This window comes from Tarenaya hassleriana, unplaced genomic scaffold (assembly GCF_000463585.1).
Source record: "Tarenaya hassleriana unplaced genomic scaffold, ASM46358v1 Cleome1, whole genome shotgun sequence".
Lineage (NCBI taxonomy): Eukaryota > Viridiplantae > Streptophyta > Magnoliopsida > Brassicales > Cleomaceae > Tarenaya > Tarenaya hassleriana.
Genome location: NW_010960187.1, coordinates 4,073,485 through 4,085,222, shown reverse-complemented (window position 1 = coordinate 4,085,222; position 11,738 = coordinate 4,073,485). Strand labels below are relative to the sequence as shown.

At 38.7% G+C, this 11,738-nt stretch overlaps 1 protein-coding gene and 1 pseudogene across 1 annotated transcript; one reads left to right on the top strand and one right to left on the bottom strand.

Annotated features, from left to right (window-relative positions):
- Nucleotides 1-2,516: 2,516 nt before the first annotated feature.
- On the bottom strand, nt 2,517-5,178 carry LOC104809954 (annotated as a pseudogene).
- Nucleotides 5,179-6,364: 1,186 nt separating this feature from the next.
- Nucleotides 6,365-11,242, top strand: LOC104824727 (DEAD-box ATP-dependent RNA helicase 42-like). Its single transcript, XM_010556859.2, has 2 exons — nt 6,365-8,663; nt 11,053-11,242. The coding sequence occupies exons 1-2, from the start codon at nt 6,562-6,564 to the stop codon at nt 11,240-11,242; spliced, it is 2,292 nt and encodes a 763-aa protein (XP_010555161.1). The 5' UTR covers nt 6,365-6,561.
- Nucleotides 11,243-11,738: the final 496 nt, after the last annotated feature.

The following is an 11,738-nucleotide window of genomic DNA, read 5'->3' as shown; positions in this document are numbered from 1 at the left end:
GATTAATAAAACCCAAATTTATTTGGACGTTAACATGTTAGGTTATGCTATAAAAAAATGCTAAAGTATATTAATTGTCTAGCATCTAAACATGTTTTGTCCTAATATATATAAATATATGTATGTATATATATATGTATAATCAGATATTTATTTTCTTGCTTTCGGTTCGCATTTCCATCTCCCCGACCGCGTCGCTTGGGGAGTCGTTGTCACGTCATCACGTCGCCGCCGAGAATTTAGATCGAAAAGACGAAAGTACCCTTCTTGTTTCGGAATAACTACCGAAACACCCCTCATCCAAGTCTATGGATGGATCATGGATGGATGGAGATGGAGAATGGAGTGGAGCCCCGCGTTTCGCAGCGTACGGTGCTGTCGTCTCCACTCTCAAAACGACATCGTACGAAGGTATTTTATTATTATCATTATTATTTATTTTTTTAGCTGAATTTTCTGCCACACACATAATTCTTCTACTTAATTTCGTCTTCACACGTTAATCCTTAAAACAAAACGTCAATGTTGTTGGCCCGACTCAGCACGATTCTTAATAATAATAATAATAATAATAATATTAATAATAATTTTTATTATATATAAAATTATAAATTGAAAAATAAATAGATAATAAATAGAAAAAAGTGGAGAGGGAGACAGCTAAACGATGCATTTGGACGAAACTGTTCACTGATTCCAGTTTGTACTGTGCGTACTACCATCCATTACTACACCTCTCTCTTTTTCCTCCATTATTTTCTTCTTTTCTATTTAAATTAAATTCTTTATTTATGTATTTATAAAAAATATTTTTTTTTATCTAGATATCAATAATATGATAAAAATTATACCAATTTATATCCGAGATCAAATTCGAATTTTTCTTATGATAGTCGGGTTTTGTCCACCCTATTGTTGGTGACTTGGTGTAACGTGAGGAAGTTCTATTTTGTTTCTTCATTCGTTAACAGTGTACATTATTATGTAAATATTTTGTCCACTATGAGTCTTATTATTATTATTATTTTTTTAAAAACATACCCTAAATATTCAAATTTTCATTATTTGTTAGAAAAAATATATAAAAAAAATGAAACGACATTATTGTGTGTCCGTCGACATAATCTCTCAAACATGACAATTGAATAAAACTCTCTCGTATGATGCACTTACAGTACACGTGTATATGTATGTATGTATGTATGTATGTATGTATGTATGGCACAACAGAATTAAGATTAAAGAAAAAATAAAAACATAGTAAAGATAGTCAAATAACCACATGGTGGCCCAAAATTCAAAGTTAGGTCAAACGTGCAATGTATCGAGGCTAATCTCTTAATATAAAAAAATCTCCATGCAACATCATATGCTTCAACCCACCAATAACGGCCAAAATCATTTCGTATCTGTCCCATACAAAAGTATATATTATTATATACCGTCTTTTTTCAAAGGTTAAAATCATTTTTCATGTTAAAAAGATTTATATGTTATTTCGATCACATCGATGGGTAAGACTGTTTTTTTATCCTGCTTTTACCGCCGTATTAACAATTTTTACCTTCTGATAAATCTACGGTCAATTATATCAAATAGAGTAAAAAAAAGAAAGGGCGAGGAATGGTAACGTCCGTACGAGTATACAGAAGAAAAGATGGCACCACGAGCGAGAAGTCTAATCTAATCCATAATGAAAGTGGCGGGTTCACATGCATATTCCCTCGACTTGCTTTCCCCCCAAATGTCTCGAATATATATATGTATAATTATAAATTCAAAAGAAGTAAAAAGTATCCAAAACGTGTATAGATATAATATATATATATATATATATATAACCTTTTAAGCTAAAATCTCATTTGTTTATAAATCTAAATATGTTTTATATAATTTACAAATACATAAAAACATAGATTATTTGTTAATTTATCAATTTCAACCAAAATCTAAAATATTTGTATCATAATAAAGTAATATTATAAATATAGTTTAAATTGAACTAAAAACAGTTATATTAATAAAAAAAAAATATAAAGACGGAAAACAAATTTAAGAAAAAAGTATTTTAAAAGAAAAGTAAATCTTTAGATGTTAATATGTTATATATATATTTATATATATATATGCAATTAAATGATCACATCGTCAATTCCCACAATTTTTTCTCCTATTGGGCGTTGAAATTTCATGATTATTAGAATCTGATTTTTTATTTGAAAGTAAAAGGGTATAAATATTGTACGTCGCCTTTGCGTTAACGTATCTATCACTTATTTATTTATCCATATCGGACTTTAACCTTAAATCAAACGTTCACACAGTTTATTTTTTTTTTATTATTTCGGAAAGTGAAAACGTCCACCGATTAATCCAAACCCTTAATTCCAAGATATAACCTTCTAGTTTCTTAATTATATTTGACAAAATTATATAACAAGAAAACATGAATTTATGGAAGGAGGAAGAACGAAAAATTAATAATAAAAAATTAATAATATATATATAAACCAATCTATCTCTCCGATCCATGACAACTAACGAAAATCCAACCTCCCATTAAAAAAAATAGAGTATGTAAAAAAATAATAACTACTGTAAAAAAAAAAATTAATAACTAGGGTTTCGTGGGGGAAAAGGAAAGGGTTGCGTCACCAGCAAGTAACAAGGCCGAGGCCACGAGAGCAATGACGGCTATCATCCACACCATCCATTGCTTCGGGTTTGTCGTCCCGACTGCTGGCGGAGGAATCGTTTTCATCGTCAACTTCGTCTTTTTCTTCCATCTCTCCGCTATAAGCTGCTGTTTTTCCGGCGATTCAATCTCCTTCGGGGTTTCGGATTGATTGTCTGAATCCGGAAGAGGGTTCTCTTGAGATCCGAGGATGATGCCATTTCCCTTCTTCTCTCGTTCCTGCTCGAATAAGAACGTGTTTTTTCCCGGGTCGGATCGAAAGAAAAAAGAGAGATTACTGTGAAAATGTGAGAGAAGTGAAGTGAAAAACCTCTTCATTCTCTTCAGCTTCTTCCGTGTGAACCCTAGCAGCAGCATCTCCTGTTTTAGCCTTTTCATTTTCTTCAGCTTCTTCCTTCTGAGCACTAGCAGCAGCATCTCTTGCTTTAGCCTTCTCTTCTCTCTTCTTCTGCTTTTTCTTCTTCTTACTCTCCTTCCCCTCTTTACCTTTCGGTATCTCTTCTAACCGATACTGTTCATTCATCTTTTCAGCTTCTTCTTCCTCCTCCTTGTCCTTCTTCCTCGACAACTCTGCCTCCTCCTCGGTTAACTCGGGTTGATGTTCTTCCAACTCCTCTCTGCCAGAAACGGGTTCTATACTGATCCTTGGCTCCGTGGAATTCGCGGGTTTCTTCCCTTCCGTTGCATCTTCGAAACAAATGGCCGTCTTTTCTTGAGTGATCTGAGTCGGCTGCTCCTCATCAGACCCGTCTAGGGTTCTCGACGTGCTCTTTCCGTTGCATCTGATATAGAGTTTACGGAATTCATCGTCGTTGTTCCACATATCCATGAAACTGTCCACCTGTTCAAGACAGAAGCTCTCGAGGGACTCCCAGTCTTTCTTCAAAGCCATTCCAGTTGCAGCCGCCATGTCCTCTCTGTACTTGAAGAAATGTTTGTTCTGCAATCAAAAGAAGAAAGAAGGATGAAATCATGAAACAAAACAAATCTCGGGATTCCATCGGTTGTTCGGGACGTACCTGTTTTCTAAACTGTTCCTTCAAACTCTGTAGGTAGACGTACGCTTCCTGCCGAGCTTCATTCGCAGCTCTGTACTGCTCTTCCTTCATCCTCGTACCTTTCCCGAGCAGATTTCTTGAACGTTTCGGCTTTCGAGAGCTCATCTCTGAGCAGATTTACTTCCTTTCTGGATTCCTGTGATTGCCACTTTCAGCCAATCTTAGAGATGATATCCGGGAGAATAACATAGTATCGAAACACATAGTATCGAAACAGGTCTTCGTTCTTACCTCCAAAAGCTCTTCGGTTTCCTCTTTCTCGTCTAAAGCCTGTTGAACTTTATCCTCTGTACCGACTTTAGACGATATCTGCTCACGACGTTGCTTCAACTGCTTCATCTCACGGATCAAACGTTTCCCTTCATTGATGGGTAAAGTTTCGTGTTGTATCGTATGTTCGATATCACGGATCTGATCCAGAGGTGAAGTAGATTCAGAAAAAAAATCGGGGTTCGATGAGAATTTAAACGAAAGACAGAGATAGAAGTGGATCTGACCCTCGAATCGATGTCGTCAATGGAGATAACCCTCTTGAAGAAAGACTGAAGGGACTCCATCTCCTGCCGTTTTGAATGCAGTGCTTTTCGATCAGACTTCTCTTCGGCAATAGCTGCCTTGAAGTTGTCTTCATACTCCTTACAACACACCTAGGTATTTACAATTGCAACAGATGAGTTAAAAGATTTCGAGACAGAGATGCCATGCCATGTAAGAATTTGTTTTTTTTTTTTGTACCTTAATGTTATGGAGCTCATCTCTAATGGCGTCTCGGGCCAGCGTTCTCCTATCGACCTGAGCTTCAGCATTCTTGATTTGTTCGGTTAACTCTTCGTCCTGGTATCTTGGAACTCTGGCCAAATAGTAAAACGCCCTTCCCTCCATCTCTCCAGCCATGGCTTCCCCTTCAGAATCATCAGTTGCAGAAACTTCATCGGAAGATGCCGAGGCGTTATCCTTCTGAGTTTGGAGCTTTCCTGCCGAAGGGCTCGAGCCACTTTCATCTTCAATCGCAGAGCTTCTTCCTTTGTCTTCTGCAACCGTCGGTTCAGGATTTGGGACAAAGGTGTCGGCTCTAGCTGATGCCAAACAGACAATAGACCAGTTGGGCAAGTGGTCTTTTCTCTTTAGCGTCTCTGCCTTTCCATTGATGAGAGGAGGAAACTGTGAATCGTAAAGGCAATTGGGCTTGGATACGACAGAAACCTTCACGGGGCAAGCATCAGAGGTCGCGTACTGATCCATATTCCCAACTCCACCGGCGTACTCACAGCTTCCGCCGACGAATCAGTACCAACACGACGGAAGAAAAACTCTTTGATTCAAGATTTTCTTTGTAGGTGAACTTAGATTTATAATCTGACATACCTACATATATATACACACACATAACCTAATAAAGATTTATCTCCGTATTTTATAGGATAAAATTGAGATTATTTTTCGATAATATCTTGAAATTATATCGAAACAATAAGATAAAATTGATATTAATTAGAAATTAAATCTAAAAGTATTTTTTCACCAATAATAAATATTGGTTTGTTAATATCTAGATAATATTTAAGATAAATATTCTCAAAAACAAATTTTACTTAGTAGAAATCATATTTAGATTTTAGATTTATACTTGGAATAATTTTTTTTTGAATATTTTGTATTGATTTCATCAATTATACTAGATTTAGTTAGATTTAGATTTAGATTTAGATTTAGATTTAGATTTTATTTATTTTATATTAGATTTAGATTAAATATATAGATAATATATTTAAGGAAGATACGCTTTAGAAAGAGAATTAAACCACTTACAAGTTACAACACCTCGCAGTTATAATTTCCTTAACTGCATTTGCTATTCTTTTGTCTCTTAATTAAGATAATATAGCATGTTTAAATTGACAAAAATCACTATAAATTATTTTTTTGGAAAAACTGACATTTAAAATTAATATTTTAATATCAAAATCATTATGTTGATTTTTTGTATTGATATTATTTTCGAAAAAAACTTAAGATCATATATCATTTATTATTCAGAATATTAAAATAGCTATAGTTTTGCTAGCACTGGATAATATTTTCGATCAGTTCATTTTAAAAAGTATAGCATTCAATTATATATGTAAATAATATAATTTTATATACAGAATAAAATAATATATATATACACTAATTATGTTTTTTAAATTGTATAAAATTCTGTATTCGTAATGAAATAGATAAAAAAAATTTCAAAATTATTAGATTTTCAAATTTATATTGGAAATAATCCACTGTAAATTCTCCTGACGTTATGTACACTCATACAAAGCATATGCGTCATAATAAACTACGATTCCTTTTTATATCCTAATTTGTTAAATTAATATGTACTTCATGAAATACCCTCCTTAGTGTCCGAATTTACAGTTTGTGCCACAACCGAAAAGAAAAGTTTCGTAGAAGGTAAGAAGTTGAAGACAGCAAAGGAAGAAAGGGCTCTCTCGAGAAGAAGAAGAGGAAGAAGAAGAAGAAATTCAAACCAGAAGAAAAGAAGTTTTGCGGAAGAGAGGAAAAAGGCTTTGTGGTGGAAAATTCTTCATCTTTCTTGTTTCGGATCGATTTTAACTCGGAAAATCTGGAAGCTGCCGAAGATTCGATTCGGAGTTGTTCGAATTTGAGGATTTTGTTTTTGGTAGATCGGGCAGGCATAGAGATGGCAGTGAAGGTAGTCCTAAGTGGAAGAATGTTGGGGATGATACTGAAAAGAAAGAAGAGAAAACAAGAGAAGAAGAATTGGAGGATGAGCAGAAGAAATTGGAGGAGGAGATGGAAAAACGGAGGAGAAGAGTACAAGAGTGGCAAGAGTTGAGGAGGAAAACGGAGGAATCTGAGAGAGAAAAGCAAGGTGACGGGAATGATAATGCACCCCAGGCCGGTAAGGCATGGACTCTTGAAGGAGAATCTGACGATGAAGAAGCTCCTACAGAGGAAAAACCCGAAACAGAAATGGACATTGATGGAGACACCAAACCTGGAGATGTTGGAGATGCCATGTTGGTGGACTCTGAGAATGGAACAGCTGCTGCCTCTCAAGGTGGAGGTGATGGATCAGATGCTGAAGAGGAAATTGATCCTTTAGATGCTTTTATGAATTCTATGGTACTCCCTGAGGTTAAGAAGCTTAGCAATACTGCCCCTCTCCCAATAATTGAAGATGGTAATGCGGACACTAAGAGAAATGGCAATCCAAATGGTGAACAATCGAAGAAAGGTTCTAATAAGGCACTTGGTAGGATTATCCAAGGGGAAGATTCTGATTCTGATTACGGAGAACCTGAGAATGAGGAGGAGGATCCGGCTTTAGATGAAGACGATGAGGATTTCATGAAGAGGGTAAAGAAGACAAAAGCAGAGAAACTATCCCTCGTTGACCATTCAAAGATTGACTACGAACCTTTCCGGAAAAACTTTTATACCGAAGTGAAGGAGATATCTAGGATGACCCAAGAAGAAGTTAACGCTTACAGGAAGGAATTGGAGTTAAAGGTACATGGGAAGGATGTGCCACGACCTGTGAAGTTCTGGCACCAGACTGGGCTTACCAGTAAAATCCTGGATACCATAAAGAAGTTTAATTTTGAAAAGCCTATGCCTATCCAGACACAGGCACTTCCGGTTATAATGAGCGGCCGAGACTGCATTGGGATTGCAAAAACTGGGTCAGGAAAAACCCTGGCTTTCGTATTGCCAATGATCAGGCATATCAAAGATCAGCCTCCTGTGGTTGCAGGGGATGGGCCGATCGGGCTCGTGATGGCACCTACCAGGGAACTTGTCCAGCAGATTCACAGTGATATCAAGAAGTTTACCAAGGTAATGGGTATAAGATGCGTGCCTGTATATGGAGGATCTGGGGTTGCCCAGCAAATCAGTGAACTTAAGCGAGGGACTGAGATTGTGGTATGTACTCCTGGCAGGATGATTGATATTCTTTGCACAAGCGGTGGGAAGATCACCAATCTGCGGAGAGTCACCTACTTGGTTATGGATGAAGCTGATCGTATGTTTGATATGGGATTTGAGCCTCAGATAACTCGGATCATTCAAAACATTCAACCGGATAGGCAAACTGTGCTGTTTTCTGCCACTTTTCCACGTCAAGTTGAAGTTCTGGCCCGTAAAGTGTTGAACAAACCTGTAGAAATACAGGTTGGTGGAAGGAGTGTCGTGAACAAGGACATAGCTCAATTAGTGGAAGTGAGGCCTGAGAGTGAAAGGTTTTGGAGGCTTTTAGAACTTCTTGGGGAATGGTATGAGAAAGGAAAAATCTTGATTTTTGTTCACTCACAGGAAAAATGTGATGCCTTGTTTAAGGATTTGCTTAAACATGGTTATCCGTGTCTCTCTCTCCACGGGGCTAAGGATCAGACTGATCGTGAATCCACAATATCTGATTTTAAGAGCAATGTCTGCAATTTGTTGATTGCAACAAGTGTTGCAGCCAGGGGTCTAGATGTGAAAGAGCTGGAGTTGGTTGTAAACTTTGATGCTCCAAACCACTACGAAGACTACGTCCACCGTGTTGGCAGGACAGGCAGGGCAGGACGAAAAGGTTGTGCTGTCACATTTATCTCTGAGGATGATGCAAGATATGCTCCGGATCTCGTCAAGGCTCTGGAACTGTCTGAGCAGCCTGTTCCAGATGATCTGAAGGCACTGGCTGATAGTTTCATGGCGAAAGTGAAACAGGGTCTCGAGCAAGCCCATGGAACAGGCTATGGTGGTAGTGGATTTAAATTCAACGAAGAGGAGGAAGAAGTTAGGAAAGCAGCAAAGAAAGCACAAGCAAAGGAGTATGGTTTCGAGGAAGATAAATCCGATTCAGAAGACGAGGATGACGTTGTACGAAAGGCGGGTGGTGATAATATCTCACAGCAGACAGCTACTCTTGCTCAGGGACAAGGAGAGGAAACGAGAGGATAATAGTGAACAGAGTGATGATGATATCCGGCATCGTGACAGAAAGCGCAGAAGAAGAGATGGTGAAGAACGAAAGGACAAAGAGCGTGAGAAGAGTGTTGGTAGATCGAGCAGGCATAGAGATGGCAGTGAAGATAGTCCTAAGCGGAAGAATGTTGAGGATGATACTGAAAAGAAAGAAGAGAAAACAAGAGAAGAAGAATTGGAGGATGAGCAGAAGAAATTGGATGAGGAGATGGAAAAACGGAGGAGAAGAGTACAAGAGTGGCAAGAGTTGAGGAGGAAAACGGAGGAATCTGAGAGAGAAAAGCAAGGTGACGGGAATGATAATGCACCCCAGGCCGGTAAGGCATGGACTCTTGAAGGAGAATCTGACGATGAAGAAGCTCCTACAGAGGAAAAACCCGAAACAGAAATGGACATTGATGGAGACACCAAACCTGGAGATGTTGGAGATGCCATGTTGGTGGACTCTGAGAATGGAACAGCTGCTGCCTCTCAAGGTGGAGGTGATGGATCAGATGCTGAAGAGGAAATTGATCCTTTAGATGCTTTTATGAATTCTATGGTACTCCCTGAGGTTAAGAAGCTTAGCAATACTGCCCCTCTCCCAATAATTGAAGATGGTAATGCGGACACTAAGAGAAATGGCAATCCAAATGGTGAACAATCGAAGAAAGGTTCTAATAAGGCACTTGGTAGGATTATCCAAGGGGAAGATTCTGATTCTGATTACGGAGAACCTGAGAATGAGGAGGAGGATCCGGCTTTAGATGAAGACGATGAGGATTTCATGAAGAGGGTAAAGAAGACAAAAGCAGAGAAACTATCCCTCGTTGACCATTCAAAGATTGACTACGAACCTTTCCGGAAAAACTTTTATACCGAAGTGAAGGAGATATCTAGGATGACCCAAGAAGAAGTTAACGCTTACAGGAAGGAATTGGAGTTAAAGGTACATGGGAAGGATGTGCCACGACCTGTGAAGTTCTGGCACCAGACTGGGCTTACCAGTAAAATCCTGGATACCATAAAGAAGTTTAATTTTGAAAAGCCTATGCCTATCCAGACACAGGCACTTCCGGTTATAATGAGCGGCCGAGACTGCATTGGGATTGCAAAAACTGGGTCAGGAAAAACCCTGGCTTTCGTATTGCCAATGATCAGGCATATCAAAGATCAGCCTCCTGTGGTTGCAGGGGATGGGCCGATCGGGCTCGTGATGGCACCTACCAGGGAACTTGTCCAGCAGATTCACAGTGATATCAAGAAGTTTACCAAGGTAATGGGTATAAGATGCGTGCCTGTATATGGAGGATCTGGGGTTGCCCAGCAAATCAGTGAACTTAAGCGAGGGACTGAGATTGTGGTATGTACTCCTGGCAGGATGATTGATATTCTTTGCACAAGCGGTGGGAAGATCACCAATCTGCGGAGAGTCACCTACTTGGTTATGGATGAAGCTGATCGTATGTTTGATATGGGATTTGAGCCTCAGATAACTCGGATCATTCAAAACATTCAACCGGATAGGCAAACTGTGCTGTTTTCTGCCACTTTTCCACGTCAAGTTGAAGTTCTGGCCCGTAAAGTGTTGAACAAACCTGTAGAAATACAGGTTGGTGGAAGGAGTGTCGTGAACAAGGACATAGCTCAATTAGTGGAAGTGAGGCCTGAGAGTGAAAGGTTTTGGAGGCTTTTAGAACTTCTTGGGGAATGGTATGAGAAAGGAAAAATCTTGATTTTTGTTCACTCACAGGAAAAATGTGATGCCTTGTTTAAGGATTTGCTTAAACATGGTTATCCGTGTCTCTCTCTCCACGGGGCTAAGGATCAGACTGATCGTGAATCCACAATATCTGATTTTAAGAGCAATGTCTGCAATTTGTTGATTGCAACAAGTGTTGCAGCCAGGGGTCTAGATGTGAAAGAGCTGGAGTTGGTTGTAAACTTTGATGCTCCAAACCACTACGAAGACTACGTCCACCGTGTTGGCAGGACAGGCAGGGCAGGACGAAAAGGTTGTGCTGTCACATTTATCTCTGAGGATGATGCAAGATATGCTCCGGATCTCGTCAAGGCTCTGGAACTGTCTGAGCAGCCTGTTCCAGATGATCTGAAGGCACTGGCTGATAGTTTCATGGCGAAAGTGAAACAGGGTCTCGAGCAAGCCCATGGAACAGGCTATGGTGGTAGTGGATTTAAATTCAACGAAGAGGAGGAAGAAGTTAGGAAAGCAGCAAAGAAAGCACAAGCAAAGGAGTATGGTTTCGAGGAAGATAAATCCGATTCAGAAGACGAGGATGACGTTGTACGAAAGGCGGGTGGTGATAATATCTCACAGCAGACAGCTACTCTTGCTCAGATAGCCGCCCTAGCTGCCGCTAAAGTTACCGCTCCTGTGACCGCTGGCCAATTGCTGCCAAACGGGGTCGGGCTTGCTGCTCTGCCCGGTGTCCTTCCGGTTCCTGGTGTGTCCATAATGGATGTAATGGATAATGGATCTAGTATAATGGATAATGGATGAAATCAATAAAAAAATATTCAAAAAAAATTTTAGTCTAGGTATAAATCTAAAATCTAAAAGTATTATGTTTTCTACAAACTAAAATTTATTTTTGAGAATATTTATCATAAATATTATCTAGATATTAACAAACCAATATTTATTATTGGTGAAAAAACACTTTTAGATTTAATTTCTAACTAATATCAATTTTATCTTATTGTTTCGATATAATTTCAAGATATTATCGAAAAATAATCTCAATTTTATCCTATAAAATATGGAGATAAATTTTTATTAAGTTATGTGTGTGTATATATATGTAGGTATGTCAGATTATAAATCTAAATTCACCTGCAAAGAAAGTCTCGAATCAAAGAGTTTCTCTTCCGTCGTGTTGGTAGTGATTCGTCGGCGGAAGCTGTGAGTACGCCGGTGGAGTTGGGAATATGGATCAGGACGCGGCCAATGTCGATGGCTCTTACCCTGAGAACGATATTGTCCGCCATGTTCCTGA